The 23,548-nt window shown below is 59.9% G+C and overlaps 1 protein-coding gene across 4 annotated transcripts in view; it reads right to left on the bottom strand.

Moving 5' to 3' along the window:
* The window catches only part of COL27A1 (collagen type XXVII alpha 1 chain), a 130,274-nt gene extending 115,725 nt beyond the window's left edge, over window positions 1–14,549 (bottom strand). For all 4 annotated transcript variants that reach the window (XM_051842706.2, XM_051842708.2, XM_051842719.2 and 1 more), the window contains exons 1-3: window positions 14,017–14,549; window positions 8,262–8,332; window positions 3,125–4,923 (exon numbers count right to left, since the gene is read on the bottom strand). In XM_051842706.2, the coding sequence (XP_051698666.1) occupies window positions 3,125–4,923; window positions 8,262–8,332; window positions 14,017–14,075 (1,929 nt within the window). In that variant the 5' untranslated portion in view covers window positions 14,076–14,549. The remainder of the gene's footprint in view (window positions 1–3,124; window positions 4,924–8,261; window positions 8,333–14,016) is intronic.
* Window positions 14,550–23,548: the final 8,999 nt, after the last annotated feature.

Below are 23,548 nucleotides of genomic sequence, written 5' to 3'. Positions count from 1 at the left end.
GGATGACCCAAGTGTTTAAGTCCCTGCACCCATGTAGGAGACCTGGAAGAAGCTCCTGGCTCCTGGCTTCAGGCTGGCTTAGCCCTGGCCATTGCAGCCATTTGGGGAGTGAACCATTGGATGAAAGATGGATGTCTCTCTCTCTGCTTCTGCCTTGCCCTCTCTGTAACTCTGACTTTCAAATAAATAAATCCTTAAAAAAAAAAAAAAAAAACTAAATGAGATGGCCCAACTTGCTTCCTTTTGAGGACAGGTTTTTATGCAAATTCTCAGGTCGGCCTCCCGACGTGGGCAGTGGGAGCCGTCATCGCCTTCCATTCTAAAACAACCAAAGCTCTGGGCCCTTCAGTCATGGTGCTCACAACAGGGAGAGGCAGGATTCAAACCCAGATCTGAGTCCCACCCAGGGTGGGGACCACTGGGCCCTGTGCCCCAGGCAGCACAGCTCCGGCTCTGCTGGGCTTAAATCCTGAACACAGATAAAAGAAGACAGAAAGGATGGAGATTCAGATCACCACTGCTCACAGGTGCCACTGCCATTGTAGTGGGAAATTCAAAAAGTCATGGAAAACGAATTAAAAGGTAAGTTTAGGAGCAGGTGTGGTGCAATAGACAAGATACGCTTGGGATACATCCAAGTGCCTGGGTTCCAGCCCAGGTATCCTGCCTCCGACCCAGCTTCCTACTAACACGCACCCTGGGAGGGGGCGGACTATGGCTCAGGTCCCTGGGCCCTGTCACCCACCTGGGACACCGGGACTGAGTTCCAGGCTCCTGGCTTCAGCTGGGCCCACCCCTTGCTATTCCATCAAGGGATGGATGATCTGTCTGTCTCTATGTCTCTGTGTCTTTGCCCCTCAAATAAAATGAAAATTTTTAAAAATTCTTTTAGCAAGTATATGTTTATTTTAGTGCAAAAAATGTTTAAATCCATACATATGAGGGATCTTTAGAAAATATATACTATGATAAAACTGAATAGATTTCAAAATTTTTTACACCAAAATAAACTTAGCTCCCCATTTGCAGTTCCCATGACCTTGTCTGATGGCCCCCTGCATTATTCTGGTATCTGATGAAAAAGAAGTGACCCATGTTCCACCTGCCACAGGGTGCACAGAGTTTCTGGCAGCTCCTGGCTCCTACTGGAAGAAGCCTTGGTTCCAAGCTGGAGGCAGGGTGGGGCAGGGGCGGCGATGACAGAGCTGGAGCAGCAGGTAGGGCCTGGGCCCTGGCTGGAAGCCAGAGATGCAGAGTTGCACCCAGCTCCTGCAGGAACTTGCGGGGTGCCCGTGGCCAAGGTCTTCAGCGGCCCCGCCCCTGTTCAGTCACCTGATGTGCACGGACCAGCTCACTCTGCCCTCCTTAACCAGTTCCCATGAGGTCCTAAAGGGAGTCATGGGCCTGTGGGAGAAGCAGCTCACAAAATGGACAGGTTATCAAAGCACAGGGTTCCTTAGACCTTGGGCTGCTGCTCTGAGGCCAGGGACGGGGCCTGTCTCGTCTGGAGTCCCCAGACCTGGGTCCCAGAGCCTCAGAGTGGACGCTCAGGAGAGCAGAATGGAGTGAGCCGCTCTAGAGTCTGGGGTGTCCAACTCTGCACGCCAAGTGCTGTGTGGCCTTGGGCAAGTCTTGGCCTTCTCTGGGTGCAGTCCTCTTCCTGTCTCTTTTCCTGCTAGATTGATTTCCCGGGCATCTGTCCAGTGCCCAGGTGGCCTCGACACCTTCACTGATGAGGGGAAAGTTCCCGTGGGAGGTCTGGCCAGAGGCCTCCCCACTGCTAACCCAGATCTGAGTGGACCCCAGGGCAGGTGCTACATCCCCAAGCTCACTCCTGCCTCCCCTGGCCTCCATGCCTCACCTGGCCTCAGAGGGAGGGCTGGCCACCTCCACTGGGCCAGGGCCCTCACCACCCTATCACCAGGGGGCGGGTCACCAGTTTCCAACTTCACAGCTCGGGGAAGGCAAGCTGTCGGCACCCAAAGGCATCAGCGCCAGAGCCCAGCCCGGCAGCCTGGGCGGGTGTGCATGTGTGTGTGCATGTGTAGGTTAAAAAGACTCCTCATTCTTTCTCAACAGAGCTGAGGCTTCAGCTCCCTCGGCTGCCAATTTCAGAACACGGAAACTCGACGGAACATTGACATAACTGCCCAGCAATGCATAGCCGTTCCATAAGTCCCACAATATGGTTATAATAAAAGCGCACTCTCGGTCCCCTTGGAGACAGGCTGAATAAATATTATTGCTAATGATTATTAAAACTCATTAAGTGTGTTTGGAGGGCCTGGGAACTCCCAGCATCCGCCACTGTCTCCACATTGTGCGGCGCTCCAACCTCCAACACGGAACCCAGGGAGAGACCCGGCTCCAGAAGCCCCCGGTGGTCCTCCTCCCGGGGCAGAGGCCCGAGCCTTCTGGAAGCTCCATCCCACGGCTCCCCCCACACCCGGAGGAACTGGCCTCCAGCTGTGGAGAGGTCGTTGCCCTGGAGACGGCCCCAGGCGTCGGCCCTGAGAACATCCCCTGCTCATGGAATGTTCTTTCACACTCTGGCCCACGCTCAAACTTCCTCAGCCCAAACTCCTCCACTAGGGGCTTCGAGAGGCCACATCCATGCCGCCAGGGGCCAGGCAGGCAGGTACCATGGGCGGCTGTGCCAAACTAAACACATCCGGGGCTATCCGTGAGTGACCTCTGTCCACAACCCCCAGACAAGCGCTGGGCTGATGACTCTGCTCCGGCCATGCCTCGTACGGCTAGGCCTGGGAGGCCACTCGAAGGCTCACTCTGCAGACCTGGGGCCAGGCACCCAGTGGTGTTCCTTCCTTAAGATACTTGACCTTTGCAGTTGGATTAGCAAAGAATGGCCTAAAGCCCGCCCCCCTCCACGGGGGTTGAGGGACGCAGCCCCCAGACCAGAGGCTGTCCCAGCAGACGGTCAATCTACTGCAGGATATGCAGCCATGCAGAGGGCAGAGCCAGGGAGACGGGGCCTGGGTTGGAGCCGAGGCTCCGCTCTAAGTAGCTCCCTTCCCCCTGCCCTTCCCAGAGGCAACCACTTGGCCCAACTGCAGCAGCCACCCACGCTGGCCCCCAGCAGCACACAGACCCCACCCCAGCTTACCGGGAAGCCACAGTCTCCCTTGGGCCCGGGAGGCCCCATCAGCAGGGGGAAGGGCGTTGGTCCCGCCAGGTGGAAGAAGGGATAGTCACGGCTTGGGGAAGACAGGAGTCGCGCTGGGGCCACGGCCAGGGCCGGGGTCATGGCCAGGGCCGGAGTGGTCTGCCGACTGGGCTGGGGCTGCCTGGGGCCGGGCCTGGTGCTCGGGTCGTTCAGCGGGGCGTCCCTGGCTGCCTTCCCTGGTCTGAAGGGGTCGGGCTCCGGGGAGCTGCTCTTGGGGCCGGCTTTCTTTGAGGCTTCTGAGCCGGTGGGCTTCTTGCTTCCAGCAGAGGCTGGGCTGGGCGTGACGGTGGGAGGCAGTGTTGTTCTGGGAATTCTGATGCCAGAGGTGGGGGGCACTGCCGTGGCTGGCGGCCCAGGGACCCTGGTGTAGCCAGAGCCAGAGGAAGGAGATGGAGGCGAAGCAGTGGGCTGGGGAGGTTTGTGGGTGCTGGTGAGGGCGGGGGCCGGCTTGCTGGCACGACTGGGCATCCTGGGCTCAGTCTGGGCTCCTGGGGGACTGGGTTTTGTAGAGCTGCCTGCGGTGGGAGGTAGGGGCCGGGTGCTGGGGGTTGGAGGCCGAGGCGTCACGGGGGCCCTCTGCATTGACTTCTCTGATGGACGGGGGACTCTGGCAGGAAGTGGGTGGGAAGTAGGTGGTGCCAGCTTCTGGGCAGGTGGGGTGGACTGCATGGGTGAAGGCAGAGCCGTCTTGGGGGCAGAACGGGGGCTTTTGGTGGGGGGCACTGATGAAGGGGGTGAAGGCTTGGAGGAGAGACTCGGGGGGGTTCTGGGAGCTGTGATGTGTGGCAATGGTTGGGCAGTGGCAGGCCGAGAAGCTCTGGTGGAGCCAGCCACAGAGGCTCGGGGGGCCGGAGGTGCGGAGGGAAGCGCTCTGCTGGCCCACTGCTTGGCAGGTGGCGGTGTGGTCCAAGCTGGGCCTCCAGCTGTGACATGCTTGCCAAGGTCTATGGAGCTAGTCCTTAGGGGCTTGGGGGGTGTGGCAGGTGCCACAGTCACCTTGGGTCCCCTGCCTGCTGGCCGTGGCCCCAGGGCTGGCGTGGCAGTGGTCAAGTTCTCCATGCCTGGCAGGGCCAGGTCAGTGTGGAAGGCGAAGGTTCTTGCTGAGTCTCGGAGGAAAAGGGGTCCCAGCTGGGGCCGGTACACGTCAGCCTGTACACACTGCTTTCTCAGATGGCTGCAGTAATTGTGAGCGACCTGCGACACGGGGTGGATGCTGAACTGGCACAGGGCACCTTCAAACTGGACCGAACGGGGGCTCATCTTTCCCAGCAGGAAGGCACCCCCAGGGTCGAGCGCCGGGTCCCTGCGGAACGGCAGCGGGACAGGCAGGCGGCGCTGCCCGCAGGCCGTCACCAGGGTGACCGTGCGGCCACGCAGCTCCAGGGCCAGGTGGTGCCAGCGGCCATCATGCACGTCCAGGTCGAAGGCCACGGAGCGCCGGGGCCCCAGGTGGACGACCGTCTTGCCAGGGAGAAACTGCAGGCCCAGCTGCAGCTTGTGCTTCCGGCTGCGGACGGCGAACAGGAAGGCATGGTTCACCCGGTGGGAGCAGAGGCTGAGCACCAGCGCCAGCTCCGTGCCCAGGGCGGCGGGGATGACGGCAGCCGTGGGGGCCTGGAGCCGGGCCTGCTGCGTGAAGATGAAGCCCGACTGGAAGGGAATGACTCCCGAGGGCGCAGGGCTCCGGCCGGCCCCCACCTTGGTCCAGCTGAGGCCCAGCCGCTGGAGGACGTCCACATCTGGGGAAGAGGCAAGAGGACACAGTCAGGGCCTGCTGCAGCCCCAGACTGCGCAGGTGCATGGGTGGTGTGGCCAGTGCACCCTAGGGCACACGGTGATGGCTTCATTCATCTAAACTTCGCGCTGTTCCCAGGGGTCGCTGGGAACACCACCTTGGGTGACGTCCCCTTGTCTGGCCGCATATCACCATTAAAAAACACAGACTCCAGGGCCAAACCTCCTGGGTTCAAAGCCCAGCTGGGCTGCGTACCAACCCTGAGCCGTTAGTGCCTCAGTTCCGCCATCTCTTCAATGGGAGAAGAATGGGAACAACCTCTGCAGGGTGCTGTGATGACGGCGTGATTGAAAAAGTTCCCGGCACAAAATAAGCACCTCGATCGACAGCTACCGATACTTATGAAAACCGCCGAACGCTTGCTCGTGCTGAGCCAGAGAGGCAGCCGGCCCGTGATGGTGTCACCCTCTTCTCTACCTCGCAAGCCAGGGACCAGCGTGTCACAGGAGCTCAAGAACAATGTCCCGGGGCCTGACTGGTTTCACCACCACCACTACGTCCCACCCCCACCCCCACCCCCACTCAGGACGCTCCGCCGCCCCCTCCTCCCTCCAGGTCTGTCTCTGGCTGCAGCAGGCGAGGGGAGCTGCTGTCTCCACCACAGGGCCCCCTCCTCCCCGTGTGGCTCTGGGGGCAGCAGGGGAAGGGAGGGAGGCATCTCTACAAGCTGCATCCTCTGGCGAAGTGTTTGGACCTCCGACTGTGGTCTGGCGGGTCACAGCCGCCCCGTAATTACGTCGGCGGGGCTGGCCAGGGCAGAAAGCGGGTTTCCAGAGTGTTTATGGAAAGGCTGCCTGACCTGGCCTCTCCCGGGTCATTGGACCTGCTTCGGCTGGCTGAGCCGCCGGGGCCTGCAGAAGCCGGCTCCTGAGCTCCACCTCAGCGGGGAAGGGGAGCTGGCCTCTGGAACCGGGGCCCGGGTCATGTCCTCAGGGTCCTGCCTCTGACTGCTCCCTGTGCTCTCCCTGCCAATCACAATCACCTGGTGCAAAGGCCACGTGGTAGCCTCTCAGTTGACCACTGTGAGATGGGTGGAGGGGTGGATGGGTGGATAGACAGATGGATAGATGGAGGGATGGAGGATGGATAGATGGACAGAGGGATGGATAGATGAAGAATAGAGGAAGAGAGGGAGGGAGGGAGGGAACCTCTGGATGGATGGATGGACAGATGGATGGATGAATGGAGGGAGGGAGGGAGACAGAGGGAGGGGTGGACGGATGGAGAGATGGATGAATGGACTGATGGATGGACAGACAGATGGGCTGCTAGGAAAACCGAGAGCTCTGGTGCCGGCAGCATGGCTAATGGCTCCCTAACAGGCTGCAGAGTCAGAGGCCTAGACGAGGAGTCTGACAAGACCTCCCGTGAGCCTGGATTCCGAGTTCAGTTCCCTCCGCTGTAAAACAAAACCACAAAGAGTGCCTGCACCCCCAGGGAGGCCGGGAGGATGAAACAGTCGCCTTCCTCATTATCCCCACCCCGCACTGAAAAACTCCGCTGCGGTCTCTTCCTGCCCCTAAGGCCCTAGTTTGCCTGCCTGGAAGACGAGGGCTCTGAGCCACACCTGGAGAGGGCACCAGGTGCTAAGAACGTTCTAAGAATTCCAGCGCTCCAGGTGCCGGATCGGGGGGCTGGGATGTAAGACCCAGGACCCAAGGGCCTTGCCTTTCACTTCAAAACCCTCCCTCCCAGCCTTGCTCCCAGCTCTGTGCAGGTTCTCCCCTGAAATAAACCACTGCTTATGGGTTTGCCCAGTAGCAGTGTATCTCATCTGTTGTAATCACAAAACCATCTTGTCATAAAATACTGTTCACTCCAAACAGCCTAAAAACAGGGAGAGCCACTCGGGTGCGGAGGCAGGAAGCCACTGCCCCTTCCTCTGGGGCCACGATGGCAGCCCCCCAGGCCTACTCACGCTCCCCCACCACTACATGCATGAAGTACACAGCTGGCTGCTGCTGTGGCCAAGGGAGGACCACCTGGCCAGGGCAGGTGGCAGACGGGGGTGCTGAGTAGGTCTTGAGGCCGACCACCAGCTGGTCCCCAAGGGCCAAACCCCAACCTGCAACACCTGGAGCCAGCGCAAGTCCCCGACCACCGAGGGTGGCCCCATGGGCAAGGCCATTCCTGCCCAAACTTTTCAAGTGAATAAAATAACAGCAATAATAAAAACAGGATTTATGGAGCACTTACTGTATACCCAGTGCTTTATGCACACACATCCTCTCATCTGATTTTCTCACAACCGTCTCTGGAACAAGGACTCATTACGTCCCCCGCGTTATGGGGTGGGGGGAGTAGTTAGAGGAGCTGGACAGAGAGCATTCCTTGCCCAGGCCACGTGGCTTATAAAAGGCACAGCTGGGGTTTGCACGCAAGGCCCCCGCCCCGACCCCTGCACCGGAGTCTCCCAGATTTGGTGCAAGGCAGCATGGAGACACGTCCAGGATCCCATCAGCGGGGAAGAGACGGGGGATGGGAATGAATTCAGCCCCGCGCCGACAGGCAGGGACGCAGCCAGCTGGCCTCGGCACGATCCCTTTATTACATAAACCTGGCTCCGCACAGCTCCGGCCTCTCCCCAGCCCGCTCCGTGCCTGACTTGGGACTCCAGACAGCTGTTCACCTACTTCATGGGGGCAACAGCGGCCTTGGAACATGTGACATTTGCAGAAAATGTTTCTGGGCAGTAGAAGGCTCTTCCGGGCACGGTCCTGGCCTCCCGGGGGCCTGACGCCCTCCCAATGGCCAGGTCGAGTCACGGGGATGCTCAGAGCTGCCGCTATTTTAGGAGGCTCTGTGGCTGCCTGACAAGCAGATGTGGGAGAGGTTTCCATTTCTGTGGGCAGCTGTGCAGCCAGCCCACCATTGCCCTGGCCCCTGCACAGCTCCTCGGGGTAGGAGAGGGGGAGAGGGAAGCTGGGAGGCCAGGCGTGGGCGAGGGCAGTCATGGCCTCAGCGCCTCCTCTGAGCAGTGCTCAGGGTACCCACTGCACAAAGAGGGACAACTGAGGCTTCCTGAACCAGAAAGACTCAAATCTGCCCCAGACAGGAATGCCAGGATCACCCTACCACGTTCTGCACTCAGTCCTCGTCCTCGTTACCCCTTGCAAAACTCCCAGTGTGGTTCCTTCAAGCCCCCAAAGACTGTCCCCATTCTACAGACAGGAAAATTGAGGCACTGAGCTCCACGGAGGGGCATGGAAGTCTTCCACCCCAGAGCTCAGGCCCCTCCCATCCTGCTTTGTCCCCCTCTGGACAAAGAGAAGAGAGAATTACCTTCAGGAGCTCCTTGGGCGGAGGCCAGGTGACAGGCAAACGAGACCAAGATCCAGGCAACGAGAAAACCCCTGGAGACCGGGAGACACAAGCAGATGCGGCATCAGCTTCCAGCCCTCGTGCCCAGATCCGGCCCCGCCCCGCCCCAGTCTCGCCCGTGGGAGGTAGGAGGCGAGGGGAGGCGCCAGGAACCCATCAGAGAAGCCCACACTCCGAGACCTCCAAGCCCAGCCTCAGGAGCGGGAGCGGGACGAGCTGACAACACAAATGCAACACCGCATTTCATAGCCGCATGAGCCACGCAGGAAGCCCTGCCCTGGGCATCGGGGCATTCGGGGTCCAGCTCAAAGTCTGGCCCTGACTTCCTTTCTCCGTGCCTCAGTCTCCCCCATACGCACAGTGGTCTCGTGATAGCGAGAGGCTTCTGAAGGCCCTAGGCAGGGCTGATGACTGTGGATTGGAAACCAGGTTGGTCGGCTAGGGCGGGAGAGAGCGAAGATCTGTGCCCTCCTGGCTTCAGCCCAAAGGCAGCCCCAGGAGCAAACCTGACGGCGACGTGTCCCAGCTGTGTGACCCCAGAGGAGTCGCTCAGCCTCTCTGAGCCTCCCTTGCGCCCTCTGAGACACGGGCTGATACTCTCTTTCTTGCAGGCTGGGCGTGACTATTCAACCGGCCTGTGTACACTCAGGGCTCGGCCTGGTGTCCGCCACAGCAGGGTGCCTGGGACAGTCCCAACAGGTCCTGCACTCTGGGGCCTGGAGGGGTTAAAACTCTGCCCGGAGGCTCCTGCCAGGTTGGGCAGAGGCAGCAGCGGTCTGATTTCACCTTCCTGTGGGAGCAGCCACTGGTGACACCCGAAGCCACCAGGGCATCTGATCCCCCAGCGGGCAGACGGGAGGGCGGCACGTGGCCAGAGACGGCTGGGTTGCAGGCGGGGAGAGCTGTGCCAGGCCAGCGGTGAGGGCTCAGAGTGGGCCAGACAGGCCCAGGATGCATTTCCAAGAGGAAAGCTGGGATGGCGTGCCACGGGGGACTCGTGTAATCCAGGAAACCACCTGCTGGCAGCGCCTCTGGAGCCTGGGCGCACAAAGCTCACGGCCTCGCTCAGCTTCCCCGCCCCCGCCGCGAAGCTGCACAGCAGTTAGGACCTGGGCACTGTGAAAGACACTGCTGGTTTCCTATCCACAGCCATCCCTCTCCTTCCTGCTCGCTCACGTACAGGCATGAACTTGAGGGGATGCCAGATGAATCTGAATCAGCCCAAGCCATTCTGGGAATGTCATCTGCCACGCTAGTGGCTGGTTTTGGTACAGACACATGGCCTAAATGTGGCCAATGAGAGGTGAGGGATACCTGTTAGGGACCCTGGGAAAGTGCTTCCAAGGGACAGAGGTTTATGATATTGAGGATATACTGCCTGGAGCTGTTGCAGCTATGTTGTGCGTATGAGGGAACAAGCCCCATGAGCACATGAGGATGGCAGAGCAGTAAAAACAGTGGGTGGCTGATGATTCTGTTGAGACGCTGAATTAACCAGCGCTTGTACTGCTCCTCCTTGAAACGGGAAGTCATAACCAGCCTGTTGTTTATACGAGGCTGAGCTGTGTCTATCACCGGCAGCAGAAGGCAAACAAGAGGGCATTCTCGAAAGCTCTCTCCAGCTCAGGCCCTTTGCACATGCTGCTCCTTGCACGGTCAGCACCCACACATCTGCTGCATCCCGGCGTGGGTGTCAGCTCCTGGAGCCTGCTGCAGGTCCCTCACAACAGCGGGTATCACAAGTGTGGTTTATTTCCCATTTCCCTTTTCAGATCGAGTCCCTGAAGGACAAGGACCCCTGGCTCCTGCAGACGCCGGCTGTCAAGTACACTTCTGTAGGATATGGGCACGTGACCTAGGATTCTGGACTTGAAAAAGTGTCTTCCCGAAATCTTAACTCTGGGGCCAGTGCTGTGAGCCAGCCGGTTAAGCCACCTGCCACCTGCAACACCAACATCCCATAGGAGTGCCGGTTCAAATCCCGGCTGCTCCACTTCCATCCAGCTCCCTGCTAATGGCCTGGGAAAAGCAGCAGAAGATGGTCCAAGTGTCTGGACCCCTGCCATCCATGTGGGAGACCCGGATGAAGCTCTTGGCCCAGCCCTAGCTATTGCAACCAGCTGGGGAGTGAACCAGCAGATGGAATATCTCTCTGTGTCTCTCCCCACCCCCAACTCTGACTTTCAAAATAAATAAATCTTCTTTAAAAAGGAGCAAACGGCAGCTCAGTCCTTGGAGAGGGAGAAGTTTAATTTGACAAATGAGGGAAACTGAGGCTCAGAGAGGGCGGGGCAGGTGTTTTCTCCTGAAGGCCCCATGGACAGACTCTGGGTTCGCGATCTCCAGGATGATGGCCACGTCCTGGAAACCTTGGCCCGTCCTGACAGTTCCCAAAGGCTCTGACAAGTCCTGTAATGAAGAAACTGACTGCACTTTTTCGCAGTCTCCAGATTTAAAGGATCAAGGAACTCGTTTTCCCGAGATGCCTTCTGGGAAGATTCCATCCCTCGCTTGCCTGTCCCTGTGACCCCACTCATTTCTGTTCCACCTCCTTCCCCAGCCGCAGCCCTCACTCCTCTAGGGCTTTCCTGCGCCACAGCCCTTCCACCCTTCCAAGCCGACAGAGAGAGGCTGGCTGCGGAGGAGAGGGTGCAGGAGCCACGCTTGTCCTTGGCCACTTTTCCTGGAGATGCAAGGTGGCTGCTCTGTAGAGGGTGGATTTCTTCTAATCCCCAAAGGTTGGGAGAAGGGGGACTCCCAGGGCAGACAGAATCAGAATCTTCTCAATAAAGCCTCCTGACGCCACACCTTCCCCCTGCAGCCCTGAGGCCTGTGACACCAGGGTCTCCCCCACCCCTCCGTGAGACACTCACACTCATTCCCCTCCCCAAAGGCAGCCGGTCTTCTGGGGTCCAGAGTCTCCGTGCACTTGACCCCTAAACTTGCCAAGCACAGAACACATCACCTTTGAGCTCATCTAGGAGGCAGGTTCTAGCCCTGTTGCTTCTTCGGAGAGCTGGCCAACCAACGCCCAGAGAGGGGAGGGGACTCGCCCAATGCCACTCAGCACGCTGACGCCACCGCCCCACAAACAGCCCTTTGCCCTTGCCGTGTCTCCCAGGGAGAAGAAGCCAGAGGCTTGCAGGGACTCATCCCCTGCCAGAGACGCCGGCCCCAGCCTTCACCCACAGGAGCAGGGATGCAGCCCAGGGAGGCAGGGAAGTGCGGACGGCAGCTCCAGGCCTGGAAAGTTGGCTCCCGGAGGGAGGCTCTGCCGGTTCCTTTTGCTCCCGTTCCAATCCTGTTTAGGCTACTGCTAATAACGTTTAGTGCCTGCGCTGGCTCGGGCCTTTGTTCTTCCAGACTTCTGTTTGCACCGCTGCCTCCTGGGCCTTGGCTCAGCGAACCCGGGGCTCCAGAGTGTTGGGAATGCCAAGGGGCAGGGGCCAGGGGCCAGGGGCCAGGGAGGGCAGGAGGCTCCGAGACTGGAGCCACAAGGAAGGCAGCACTGGAGACACAGCCCGGCTGCCTGGCCCTCTGAGAAGGAACCCAGGTGCTCCTGGTCTTTGCAGAAGGCCCCCTGCCAGGACTGCCGCCTGCTGGACGGGCTCCTTGCGTCCTTGTCACCTGGGAACACACAGGGCTCAGGCACCCTTGCCAACCTGAACGGGTACAGAGGACACACAGCTGGGACCCATGGCAGGAACACACCAGGCAGCAGCCCTGTGCGTGCTGGGCTTGGCTGTCCTCTCCTGGGGTCAGCTGGGAAGGCTGATGGCTGGGAGCCAGAGTGACAAAGAAGGTGGCCCTGTCCCACCTGCCTCTGTGGTCTGGCCAGAGCCAAGCCCCTTTCTTCACACCTTACACCCCTCCATGGGGAGGCAGATGGCCCATCTGTCTGGACAGGATGTAGTTCAGGACTTTCCCACTGACTCACACGCCCCATTCAAGAAGAAGCGGACAGTAACACAAAAAAACAGCTGCCTTTAACTGAGCACTTACTGCACGCCAGGCCCCATTTAGAGCCCTCCACAGGCCTCGCGACACTCTACTGGCCGGGAATGGAGATGCCCGTTTTGTGGAGGAGGAAATGAGAGGCTGGGAGGCTGGAGTCTGGCCCAGGCTGGCAGGGCACAGCCAGGACCCACACTGGAGTCCAGTGGACTGCAAGACCCGCACTTGCTGCTCTGCAACCGGCCTCGGAGAACGTCCCTGGGCCATCCTCTAAGGCCAGTGACAAGTGACACTTTCGTGGGCTACAGCAGTCCGTGAGCCTAGCCGGGGCCTCTGGACCCAGAGATGCCACACGTCCCAGGGGTGTGTACTCAGAAAGGGACAGACTAGGGCCCCAGAGCACTGATGGCTGTTGAGGGAGCACCGGGGAGGGAGAAAGGGAAAGGCAAGTCAGGCCAGCAGAGGCTCCTGGGACAGCATCCTGGGGACAGGGGCAGGCAGCAAAGCTTCCAGGCACACTGGGCATGTCCTGGTAAGAGAGGCAGGGAGGAGGAGGCTGGCCCTCAACGCGGGCTGACTGCCCACTCGCCCAAAGCCTGGGCCCCACCGTGGGGTGCTCCCCTGGCACCACGTCTTGGCCCAGCTGCTGGCATTTGCCCTGGCTCAGGGTGGCCTGGAGAAAATGAGTCAGCAGTGTGCTCACTGGGGCCCTGTGTGCGCCCGTGGGTGCGTGTGCGTTGGGGGGATCTCACCAGCCAGCTTTTTCCAAGACATGGGGAAGCAGGGGAGCACCCCCCCATTTCCTCTAAGGGGCAGGGCTTGGTGGTGTAGGGCGGAGCTCCAGCCCTGATGAGTCTCTAGGGAGTGTCCTGGGTCCTGGGGGCAGGCTGGAAAGCCAGCAAGCTCTGTGCCGGGACTCTGGTCCCCGGGAGGGCTGCTCCCGGCCTCGCTGGCTCCACGCACTCCCACACTGGGTGACTTGGCTCAGGCTGACGACTGCTACCCGGCAAGCCTCCGCGGAGATGCCCTGCCCGGCTCTGGCCCCGATCAGGGGTTCCTCTCGGTGACCCCCTCTGGGGACATGCAGGCTCTCACTTTCTGCCGTAGGCGGGAAAGGGACAGGCACGGACAGCTGCCCCAGAGAAGCCAGGAAACACCGACCCCTGACCCAGGCAAACACACACACACACACACACACACACACACACACGGAGATTTGCAGAAAGGCGGGGGACGTGCCGAGTCACACAGACACCGAGATGGGAGAGGCCGGAGTCCGGGAGACCCAGAGACGCGCAGCCGGTTTCACGGGAACACATGCAAACCGAGAGCCAGCCGCCCGGGATCCGCACACCGGGAGCCACCGGAACACACCGAGACAGGCAAAACCCAGAACCACCCCCCCGCCCCCGCGCGCGCAACCTAACGCCCCCTCTGGCCCCCGCCGCGCGCTCCGGGCGCCACCACCCGCCCCCACCCCGACCCCAGGGCTGGCCATTTACGGACCCTCCCCAGCTGGGCCCCCGCCCCGCCGGGATCGGCAGCCCAGCCAGGCGCGGCAGGGTGGGAGGTGCTCACCACCCCTCGCCCGGCCGGGGGCGCAGCCCCCTGTTAACCCTTAGCGTCCCGGCCCGCGGGGACGCAGGAAGGGACAGGAAGCTGACGTTCGGCTGCCAGCGTCCGGCGCGGCGGGGAACTCCAGCCGTCTCCAGATCGCCACCGCAGCAAGCTGGGGAGGGGGCGTCCCGGAGCGCGTACTCACCCCCCGCGTGCCTCCGCCGCAGCTGTGCCTCGGGCCCCCGGTGCCAATCCCGCGCCCATGGCAGGCCCCTACTTCATGCTCGCGAGTCCAGGGGGCAACTGTGGGCGCGCCCCATGGGGCCGCCAGCCCCCCGCCCCGCCGCGCCAGGCCGGCTCAGAGCGCGCGGCCCCCGCGCCCCCAGCGCAGCCCGGCGCCCAGGAGCGCCCAAGCAGGCGGGCAGCGCGGCTGGGGCCCCGCGGGCGCCCGCGCCAGGCCCATGGTCCCAGGAGTCCCGGCGGCGCGCTCGCCCCTGCCTCGCTCTTTTGCTGCTTCCACCGAAAGGGAAGAAGCAAGAAGAGAGAGAGAAAAATGATCCAACTTTTGGAGGCGGGCTGCCGGCGGTCCCTGGAGGCAGAGTGAGTCCGGGCGAGGGCGCGCGGAGGGCGGTGGAAGCTGCCTCCCCGCCGGCCTGGGGGAGGAGAGGAAAAGGAAGGATTTGGGGGAAATGAAGGCGATTTAAAGTCTCGGCCCGCGGCAGCTCTCCACTGTCCCTCCTCCCCGCGCCGGGCCGCCCTCTGCTGCCCGCTGCTGCCCCCTGCCGGCCGCAGCCGGGGACACAACCTCCGGCGGCCCACGACAGCCCCACGGGGACACCCTTCCCCTCCCCGCTGGCGCAGACCGGGAAACAGATTCCGAGAAAGGGCTGCGCACGGCTGCAACCATGCACCAGAGTCCTGAGACTCGGCGGAAGGTGTGACTTGCGAGATTGGCGGTCCTCGAACTGGGGGGATGGGGGGGACACGGGGTGCAGGAGAAGAGGAGTTGTAGGGACAGATCCGGGATCAGGACGTGGTGTCCAGCCGTCCAGGGCACCCAATGTCCTAACTCCGGAGCTCCATCCGAAAGGTTGCGCTCCCAGAGCCGGAGCGTCCAGGATGGGTTATATTCTCTCTCTCTCTCTCTCTCTCTCTCTCTCTCTCTCTTGCTCCATCTCTCCCTTGGGTCAGAAACGGGACTCACACTTAACAAATCCCGAGTCGCTGGGGCGCAGAGTTGCCCACTTGTCCTGCGGGCACCCTCACCCCGGCCGCGCTGCAAAGGCCCACACCCGCCCAGTGCGGCCCCGAGACCAGAGCCTCACTCTGCCTGCACCTCCGCTCCTCGTGCACAGCAGATCCGCACGCGCACTCCCCGGTGCGCGCACTCCGCTGCACGCACACTTGCCCGGGCCTCGGACACAACACACACAGTCGTTCACAGGCAGGCGCAGCACACGCGACGCACACACCCGCGAACGTCTGACTTGGGCGCGCACTCGGACTCCTCACACGAGTGCTGACACACACAAATGCACGCCGTACTGGCCAGATCCTCTCAACACGCACACCCGCGCGCCCTTGTGCACACACATACAAACTCAAGTGCACACTCACGCGCACACACCCTCGCAGGCGCCCACCGCGCGCGGGAGCCCGGGCGCTCGCTCCGTGCGCGCGCACCTTCCCGCAACCACCCGGGTACTCCCAGCGCTCCAGGGGGCCCCGGGCACTTACTGGGTCCCTAAGCACGAGGCTGGACGGTCGGTTCTTCCACGGGCGCCTAACGGCATTTGTATTCATGGGTCCCCGCAGCCCCAGGCGCGGGCGCGGGGGCGGGGGTGCGTGGTCCCCTTCCCTAAACCGGGCGCGGGCGCGCGGAGCGCTGCGGCGCCGGGAGGGGCATGGGCGCGCGGGACTGTGCCGCCAGCCCGGTCTGCCTGCCCTCGAACTGGGGCCGTTCTGCGTCCTCGGGCTCCGGCGCGAGCTCCGGGCGCGGGGGGCGGCTCATAGGTGCTGGGGCCGCGGCGCCCGCCGGGCCTTTTGAAGTCTCCGCTGGGGGCGGGGAGGGGGCGCTGAAGGCGGCCTTTTAAACCGTGGCTGCACGCGGGCTCGGTGGAGCAAGGTGTCTGGTTTCAACAAACTTTAGGAAAAGTCCCAAGCCGGAGGGGGGGGGGGACGAGGGGAGCCGCAGAGCTGTGCGCAGCTTCCTGTAGGGGGCAGAGCACCGGTGGCTGCCAGGAGGGAGCCCCGGCGCGGTCCTGGGGCACCCGCAGGCGGCTGGATGGCGCGCGCAACCACCGGCGCCTGCCCCTCTCACGGAGTTCTTAACCTTCCCGCGGACGGACCGCAGGCAGCGCGGGAACACCCCAAGACTGTGCATAGATTGTGCGGGCTCCTGCATTCTTCTGGGAGAGGCGCCACGGGTTTTCCCGCCGGGCTGCCCAAGTCCACGGCCCCTGAAGGCTGAGAACTCCCCATCCAATCACCGCGCATGTTTCTGAGCTGCATACTTGTGCCAGGCAGATCCTGGCTTTATTTACTTTTTTTTTTTTTTTTTTTTTTGCATTTTGTTCGTGGTGGAGTTTTTGGATTACTTTCCAGTCTTTTAAAGGGTTGCATTAGAATATGTCTTTGATTACTTGGGGCAGGGGGTGGCACCCTTTGGTGTTCATCTCCATTGGTGCCTTTCTCTAACAGGTTGCAATTTCACTTCCCTCACCCTAGTGGAGTGTCTGCTCAGCACCCCCCCCCCTTCCCCCTTTGGAGAGAGGCCTGTGTGTGTCCAGGGTCAGATGATGCCTATGGGATTTGGACCCAGGTAGCCTGACTCCCGTCATCTCATCTGAGCACGAGGGTCCAAGCCTGGAGGGGCAGCTGAGCAGATCCCTGCCAGCCTTCCCAGCCCCTGTTCTGCCCCTGAGCTCCTTTCTCTCCATGCCTGCCACCAGGACTCAGCCAGCAGGGCTGCTTCCAGCCCCTGTTTCCTCCCAGCTTCTCTCTCTGCCCCTGATCACAGCCTCTGTCCTCCTAAGTGCAGCTCAAAGCCCCACCCCCACCCCGTGCTGCATGTCACCGCGTTATTGCTGTCATGTGCATCTCTGTCCCCCCGCCCAGCAGGGAGCCTGCACCCAAAGGATGTTCCTCCAACCACCCGTGATTTGAGTGTCGTTGCTCTTTCCTGTTCTGAAGCCCTGTGACAGGCGAATTTGTACGTGGCCCTGCCCTCTGTGGGTGGACACAGTTGTCCCGTGGACAGAGGACATGCATAGCAAATTGGGACAGGGAAGGGAGCCTGGATAGGTGAGATCAGATACTGCCATGTTGGGGAGAAGCCCCTTGCAATCCCACAGAGGTAATAAGGAGAGGATGGGAGTGATGTAGATGAGCTGTATCATCAAACAGACCAAGGGATGGAGAAACCAAGGAGGGCTCCCAGGAAGAGGAGGCATTCAGACCCCGAAGGATGTGTGGGATGAGCATGTGGCTGTGGATGAGGGATGCCTGTGAGAGTCACAAAAAGCCAGGAATTTTTTTAAAGATTTATTTATTTATTTATTTATTTGAAAGTCAGAGTTACACAGAGAGAAAAGGGGAAGCAGAGAGAGAAGAGAGAGGTCTTCCGCCTGCTGGTTCACTCTCCAATTGCCGCAGTGGCTGGAGCTGTACCAATCCGAAGCCAGGAGCCAGGAGCTTCTTCCGGGTCTCCCACACAGATGCAGGGGCCCAAGCACTTGGGCCATCTTCTACTGGCTTCCCAGGCCACAGCAGAGAGCTGGATCGGAAGAGGAGCAGCCAGGACTAGAACCAGTGTCCATATAGGATGCCGGCACTGCCGGCCAGGGTGTTAACCCACTGTGCCACAGCGCCAGCCCCTTAAAACAAATTTTTAAGATGTATATATTTATTTATTGGAAAGGCAGAAGACTGGGAAGGGGGGGATCACTTACATTCATTGGTTCACTCTCCGCATGGCTGCAACAGCCTGAGCTGGATTAGGCCAAAGCTAGGAGCCAGGAATTCCATGCGGGCCTCCCACACAGGTACAGGGACCCAAGCACTTGGGCCGTCTTCCACTGCTTTCCCAGCCGCATTATCGGGGAGCTGGATGGGAAGTGGAGCAGCCAGGACTGGAGCGGACTTTACACTCAATCTTAGCCAACAGGCTGAGAAGTGACGGAACCGGGGGCTCTGATGTGGGGTGCAGGTGCCACAAGGAACAGCTTAACCTGCTGCCCCAAACAGCAACCCCAGATTTCAGGTTTTGGGGAAGCATTAGGGGTGCACAGCAGAGAAACTGCGCAGTTCTCCCCTGGCATTTCCCAAGTGACACCACGTGACTCTGGCCATAGAGCCAGTTCCAGGCAAGGGCATGCGATTCTGCAGAGGCGAGGAGCGGGGCAGTGGCTGAGCACAAAGCTGATGGTGCAGCGCTCAGCACTGGGAGCCTGCTCCCCTGAGCGAAGCCCTGAAGACCCATGGGAAGTCTAAGAGGCATCCCTGCCCGGAGCCTCACTCTAGCCACCTGCAAAATAGGTGCATCAGACTTGGAGTGTGCGGCTGTAATTCAGCAACAAACCCAGTTGCTAGGTTGGGGGTGGGAGGAGTGGCCTGTGATCTTCCAGGAGCTCACGGTCAGCAGGAAGGAGAAACCGTCCCGATCAGAATTTGGGGGCGGGAGGTGGTGCTGTGGCATAGCGGGTAAAGCCGCAGCCTGCAGTGCCAACCATCCCATATGGGTGCTGGTTCAAGTCCCAGCTGCTCCACTTCCGATCCAGCTCTCTGCTATGTCCTAAGAAAGCAGTGGAAGATGGTCCAAGATGGTCCTTGGGCCCCTGCACTCGCATGAGAGACCCAGAAAAAGTTCCTGGCTCCTGGCTTCGGATCAGCCCAGTTCCAGCCATTATGGCCATTTGGGGAGTGAACCAGTGGATGGAGGACCTCTCTCTCTCTCTCTCTCTCTCTCTCTCTCTGCCTTTCAAAGAAATGGATAAAAGAATTCCAGAGACCGGGCCTGGTGGCCTGCCCCTGCCACCTCTTTGCAACAGTTTTTCTGCCAAGTAGTTCATGGCACCGAGCCAGTGACCGGGCATGAGCCATTCTGATGGAAATTGGGTGCAGAAGACACAGCCGGTGCCCACCCTGTGGAGGGAGCCAGGCCCTCACCAGCCAGCCTTCAGGGGGCCCTCTCCATGGAGCACAGGGCAATGCCCCAGGGACCAGTGCAGGCGGAGGGCCAGGCTGGGCAGACGGTGGGGATTCCTGGCCTGGCAGGGACTCACTATGCCCAAGCAGATCAGCCATGGACCTGTCACTCTCAGAGACACAGCAGCCTTGAGAAAAGCCATTGGTCTCTATAGCTTCAGTGGCGGACACGTAGTAGGTGTGCAGTAAGTGAGTGGTTTCTTAAAGAGCCATGAGGTGGCGTGCTAGCCCGCAGGGAAGATGCTGTACACCATCAAGGCATCCATTCACAACCTTAGGCTGGCACAGTGGCGCAGTGGGTAAGGCTGCTGCCTGTGATGCTGGCAGCCCACAAGGGCGCTGGTTCAGGACCCGGCTGCTCCACTTCCTTTTTTTTTTTTTTTTTGGACAGGCAGAGTTAGAGAGAGAGAGAAAGGTTTTCCTTTTTTCTGTTGGTTCACCCCCCAAATGGAAGCCAGGTGCCTCCTCCTGGTCTCCCAGGTGCAGGGCCCAAGCCCTTGGGCCATCCTCCACTGCCTTCCTAGGCCACAGCAGAGAGCTGGACCGGAAGAGGAGCAACCGGGACAGAACCGGCACCCCAACCAGGACTAGAACCCAGGGTACCAGCACCACAGGCGGAGGATTAGCCTAGTGAGCCGCAGCGCTAGCCCATGGGTGCCGGTTCAAGACCCGGCTGCTCCACTTCCAATCCAGCTCCCTGCTCATGTGCCTGGGAAAGCAGCAGAGGAAGGCCCAAGTGCTTATGCCACTGCCACCCACATGGGAGACCTGGAAGAAGCTCCTGGCTTCTAACTTCGGCCTGGCCTATTGCCAACCATTACAACCATCTAGGGAGGGAACTCTCTGCACAGCAGGCTGGGCTGTGGTCTGAAGAAGGCAGCAAGGAGATAGACAGATAATGCACGCCAGGAAGTCCCACCCCCTACCCTTGCTGCTTTAACTTCTCTTGCAGAACTAAGGTCCCGCATACCGTTGTCCAAAACTTCCTGATGCCCTGCGCTGTTGAGCACACACTGTTAGGACTGCACCCAAGCGTGAAATGCGTGGGATACACCCACAATACACATCTGCTAATAGAGTCATTCATCCCGGGGTCCCTGTGCGTCGGCCCCTGAGCTGGGCCCTGGCCACGGCAAGCCCAAGCCCGAGTGCCTGTTGGGAGGAGTTGCGTGTCTCCTTTCTGACAGCAGTGCAGAGCTCAATGCACGGCCTGCAGAAGTGCTGACGGCGTGAATGAATGAAGGAATGAGCACCTGAGTGAGAGAACTCACCAGATCAGAGCAGACGAACGCCCCTGGCCCCATTACGATCCAGATGAACACAGATCAGTGTCCCAGCAACTGACATTCGCAAACACCTGTAGGGCACGTGCCACGCGCCGCGCTCTCTCAGGCACCACCCATATGCTAATGAACACAACACATAGCGCCTGTTTTCACAGAGGAACGGAAAACCCAGGAGCAGATCCACCTGCTCTGGGATGTCGGGTTGTCACATGAAGAGTAGCAAGCAGGGAGAGGGGTTAGAGCGTGGTGGGCGGGGCTATGTAATTTTTTTTTTTTATTTTTTGTTTTCATTGGTTCACTCCTCAAATGTCCAGAGGAGATAGAGACGGGCCAGGCTGAAGCCAGGAGCCCAGAACCCAATCAGAGTCTCTCCCATGGGAGTGTCAGGGACCCAACTATTTGAGCCATCACCTGCTGTGCGTCAACAGGAAGCTGACTTAGAAGCGGAGGATCCCAGATTGGAACACAGGCACTCTGATGTGGGTTGTGAGTGTTCCAAGCTGCAGCTTAACCACGCACCAAACGCCTGCCCCAGGCCAGTCTTTCATCATGTGGGCAAGTTAGGCTTCTCGGAGGAGGCGCGCTCTGAGCAAGCACCTGGGAGGAGCCAGGGAGCATGCCGTGTGCAGCAGAACGAGCCACGTCCAGCAATGACAAGCACAAAGAAGGCAGGACAGCCTAGTGACTGGTGGTCACTCTAATGCCTGCATCGGCGGGGCTGGGCCAAGCGGCAGAGGGCGAGCCAAAGCCCCCATGCAGGGGCCAACCCTGACCCCCACGTGGGAGCCCCCGGGAACATGCAGGCCTGGAAGAACCTACAGAGCTGCCTCACCCAGATCCCCCACTTCACAGGTAGGAAAACTGAGGCTCAGAGACAGGGTTGCATGCTATTCTCAAGGTCACACATAGTCAGTGGTGGGGTGGGCAGGGGTGAAAAGTCAGGCCTCTCATATTCGTGTCCAACCTGTAGAGGATCGAACCTGTCTCCTCATCTTTGGGCTCCTTTAGTCCTTGGAAGAGCCAGAGCCGCTTTCCAGATCCGAGAGCTCAGGGGAGTTAAGTTCCCGGGATCCTCTCGGAGGCTGCGTCTGGAACCATGGGCCACCCCCAGCAGCCAGGAGCAGAGACAAAGCAGTCAGTGAACTTGGAGAGGTTCGGTTTTCAGGCCTTGGCTCCTGGGGCTGCCTGCCTGCTCCTCCTTACTGGAGTCCTGCCTCGGTTTCCCCACAGCTTGTCCACGCCCTGCCCCCACCCTGCTGGTCCTTAGCTCACCATTTCAGCACCACGTCTGGGTCTCCCACGCCTGCTCAGCTAGGAGCTCCTGGAGACTCTGCCCTGTCTTTCCTCCTCTGCGGCCCCCAGTAAGCGCTGGGTGAGTGATGGAAGGAAGGGACTGGGGGGTGTGGCAGGGAGGGAATAAGGAAGGCGGAGCTGGAGTGGGGTGCCCCCGGCGCGCCCACGGCAGGGACTGCTGCTTCATCCTGTCCTCTTCGACAGCCTCATTCAGTGGGGGCTGTGTCCTTCTCAAAGCCTAGGGGTTGAATCCCACTTGGACAAAACCCACCACAAATGACTTGGGCATGGACATAAGCTAGTGTCGGGCCACTGAGATGTTGGAGGCATTATATATTCTAGGGTCTGCTGAGAAAGTTTCCTCACTTTCCCAAGTGGACAGAAACTCGCGATGGCTCTCTTTCTTCCCTTTGGACCTTGTGGATTTAGGATGTGCTGCTTGGAGAGGCTGCAGCCATCCTGCCACCTGAGGCGACAAGCCCTGGATCTACGGCCGGCAGGCTGAAGATGGCAGAAAGAAGTCAGGTCCTTCAACATATTATCAGAACAACTTCAAGTTCAAGGCTTGGCTTTCTAAACAACAACCCCATGAGACAGGTCAACAGATAGCTGTGCCTCAGGTGTAGAGACGAAGAAACCAAATCCAGAGGAGGAAGATCTTGCCCGAATTCATTCAGCAGCAAGGGGAAGAAAAGTGAGAGCTAGAACGTGTGGAATGCTCATCACAAAAGAGCAAGAGCCACGGCTGTGTGAGGAGTGTATGAGGTCCCTCCTCATGAGGTCACCACCCCAGGAGCAGCGGTCAGCAGTCAGTGCCAGCAGGGGTAGGACCACCAAGTGCATGTCACGAAAATGCACCCAGTTCCACGCCTGTGAGCTTGGCAGTCAACTCCCACGTGGCGAATCTGCTGTCACACGCACTGGACAGGCAACTGAGTCAGGGGGGCGCCATTGCCCCTCCACCAGCTGCCTTCTGTATCCCAGGATCTCGGCCGCCTCAGGTCCCCATGCCTAGACCAGATGGTGTGGTCCATTCTGGGTACTCACAGGGAATGCTGGGAAAACAAATGCCTGTGGATGCTTCCCCTAGCCACAAAGTGAGGACAGAGGGGACACACACACACGCGCGCACACACTTGTCGGCACCCCTTGCAGGAAGCCAGTTCTGCGAAGAGCTCTTGAGACCCTGTCCCCATAGCACCCTGCCAGAGCCTCTTCGCAATGACTGCTGGGAACCACAACTCCAAAGTGAGCCAAAGCCTCACTCTGTAGCTCAAACCACTCTGAAGGCGGCGAGCCTGCCCCCACGCCATTCTTTCGCCAGCGCCAGCATTCTCCCTTCCTCCAGTCACTTGTCACTTGACACCCCCTCCACATCTGTCCCACATGGTTTCCTCGAAGGCGAAGGCGTGGCCGTTTGCACACTCGGCCACTATCAAATGATCCCAGCGAAGTTCATGGGTTCGAGTGGCTTCTGACGTAGCATAGGATGGAACCTAACTATCACCTCCTCCCACGTACGTAGGCTATGCTCCTGTTAATGCAACCCCAGTGCGTATTAGATTTTTTTGGCAATTGTACCATGGCATTCACACTAAGCTGATGACCATCAAGAACCCCTAAGTTTTTCTCACGGGCCTCCTGTTGTTCCTTGAGAGGTGGGGCCCTGTTCAACCTGTCTGGATTAGTTTGGTTGTTTCTCCTGTGACTGTATGGCACTGACCATGCATCGGAGCAGGAAACACCCTGACCAATCGTGCCACGTGGTACCCAAGATCCGAGGCATTTCAGTGTGGTTTCTACCAACTTGGAGGCATGGTTTATGGTTAACAGTGAGACTAATGTTTTATGCTTGGTCTTAATGGGAACCCCGCACCCCCAGAAGGCTCTGCCACTGGGACTGGTTTCAGAGCAGGATATGCCTATATGGCCTGCAGGGAACAGGAAACCCCA

This window comes from Oryctolagus cuniculus, chromosome 1, assembly GCF_964237555.1.
Source record: "Oryctolagus cuniculus chromosome 1, mOryCun1.1, whole genome shotgun sequence".
Taxonomy (NCBI): domain Eukaryota; kingdom Metazoa; phylum Chordata; class Mammalia; order Lagomorpha; family Leporidae; genus Oryctolagus; species Oryctolagus cuniculus.
This window is presented reverse-complemented; position numbering and strand designations above follow the sequence as displayed.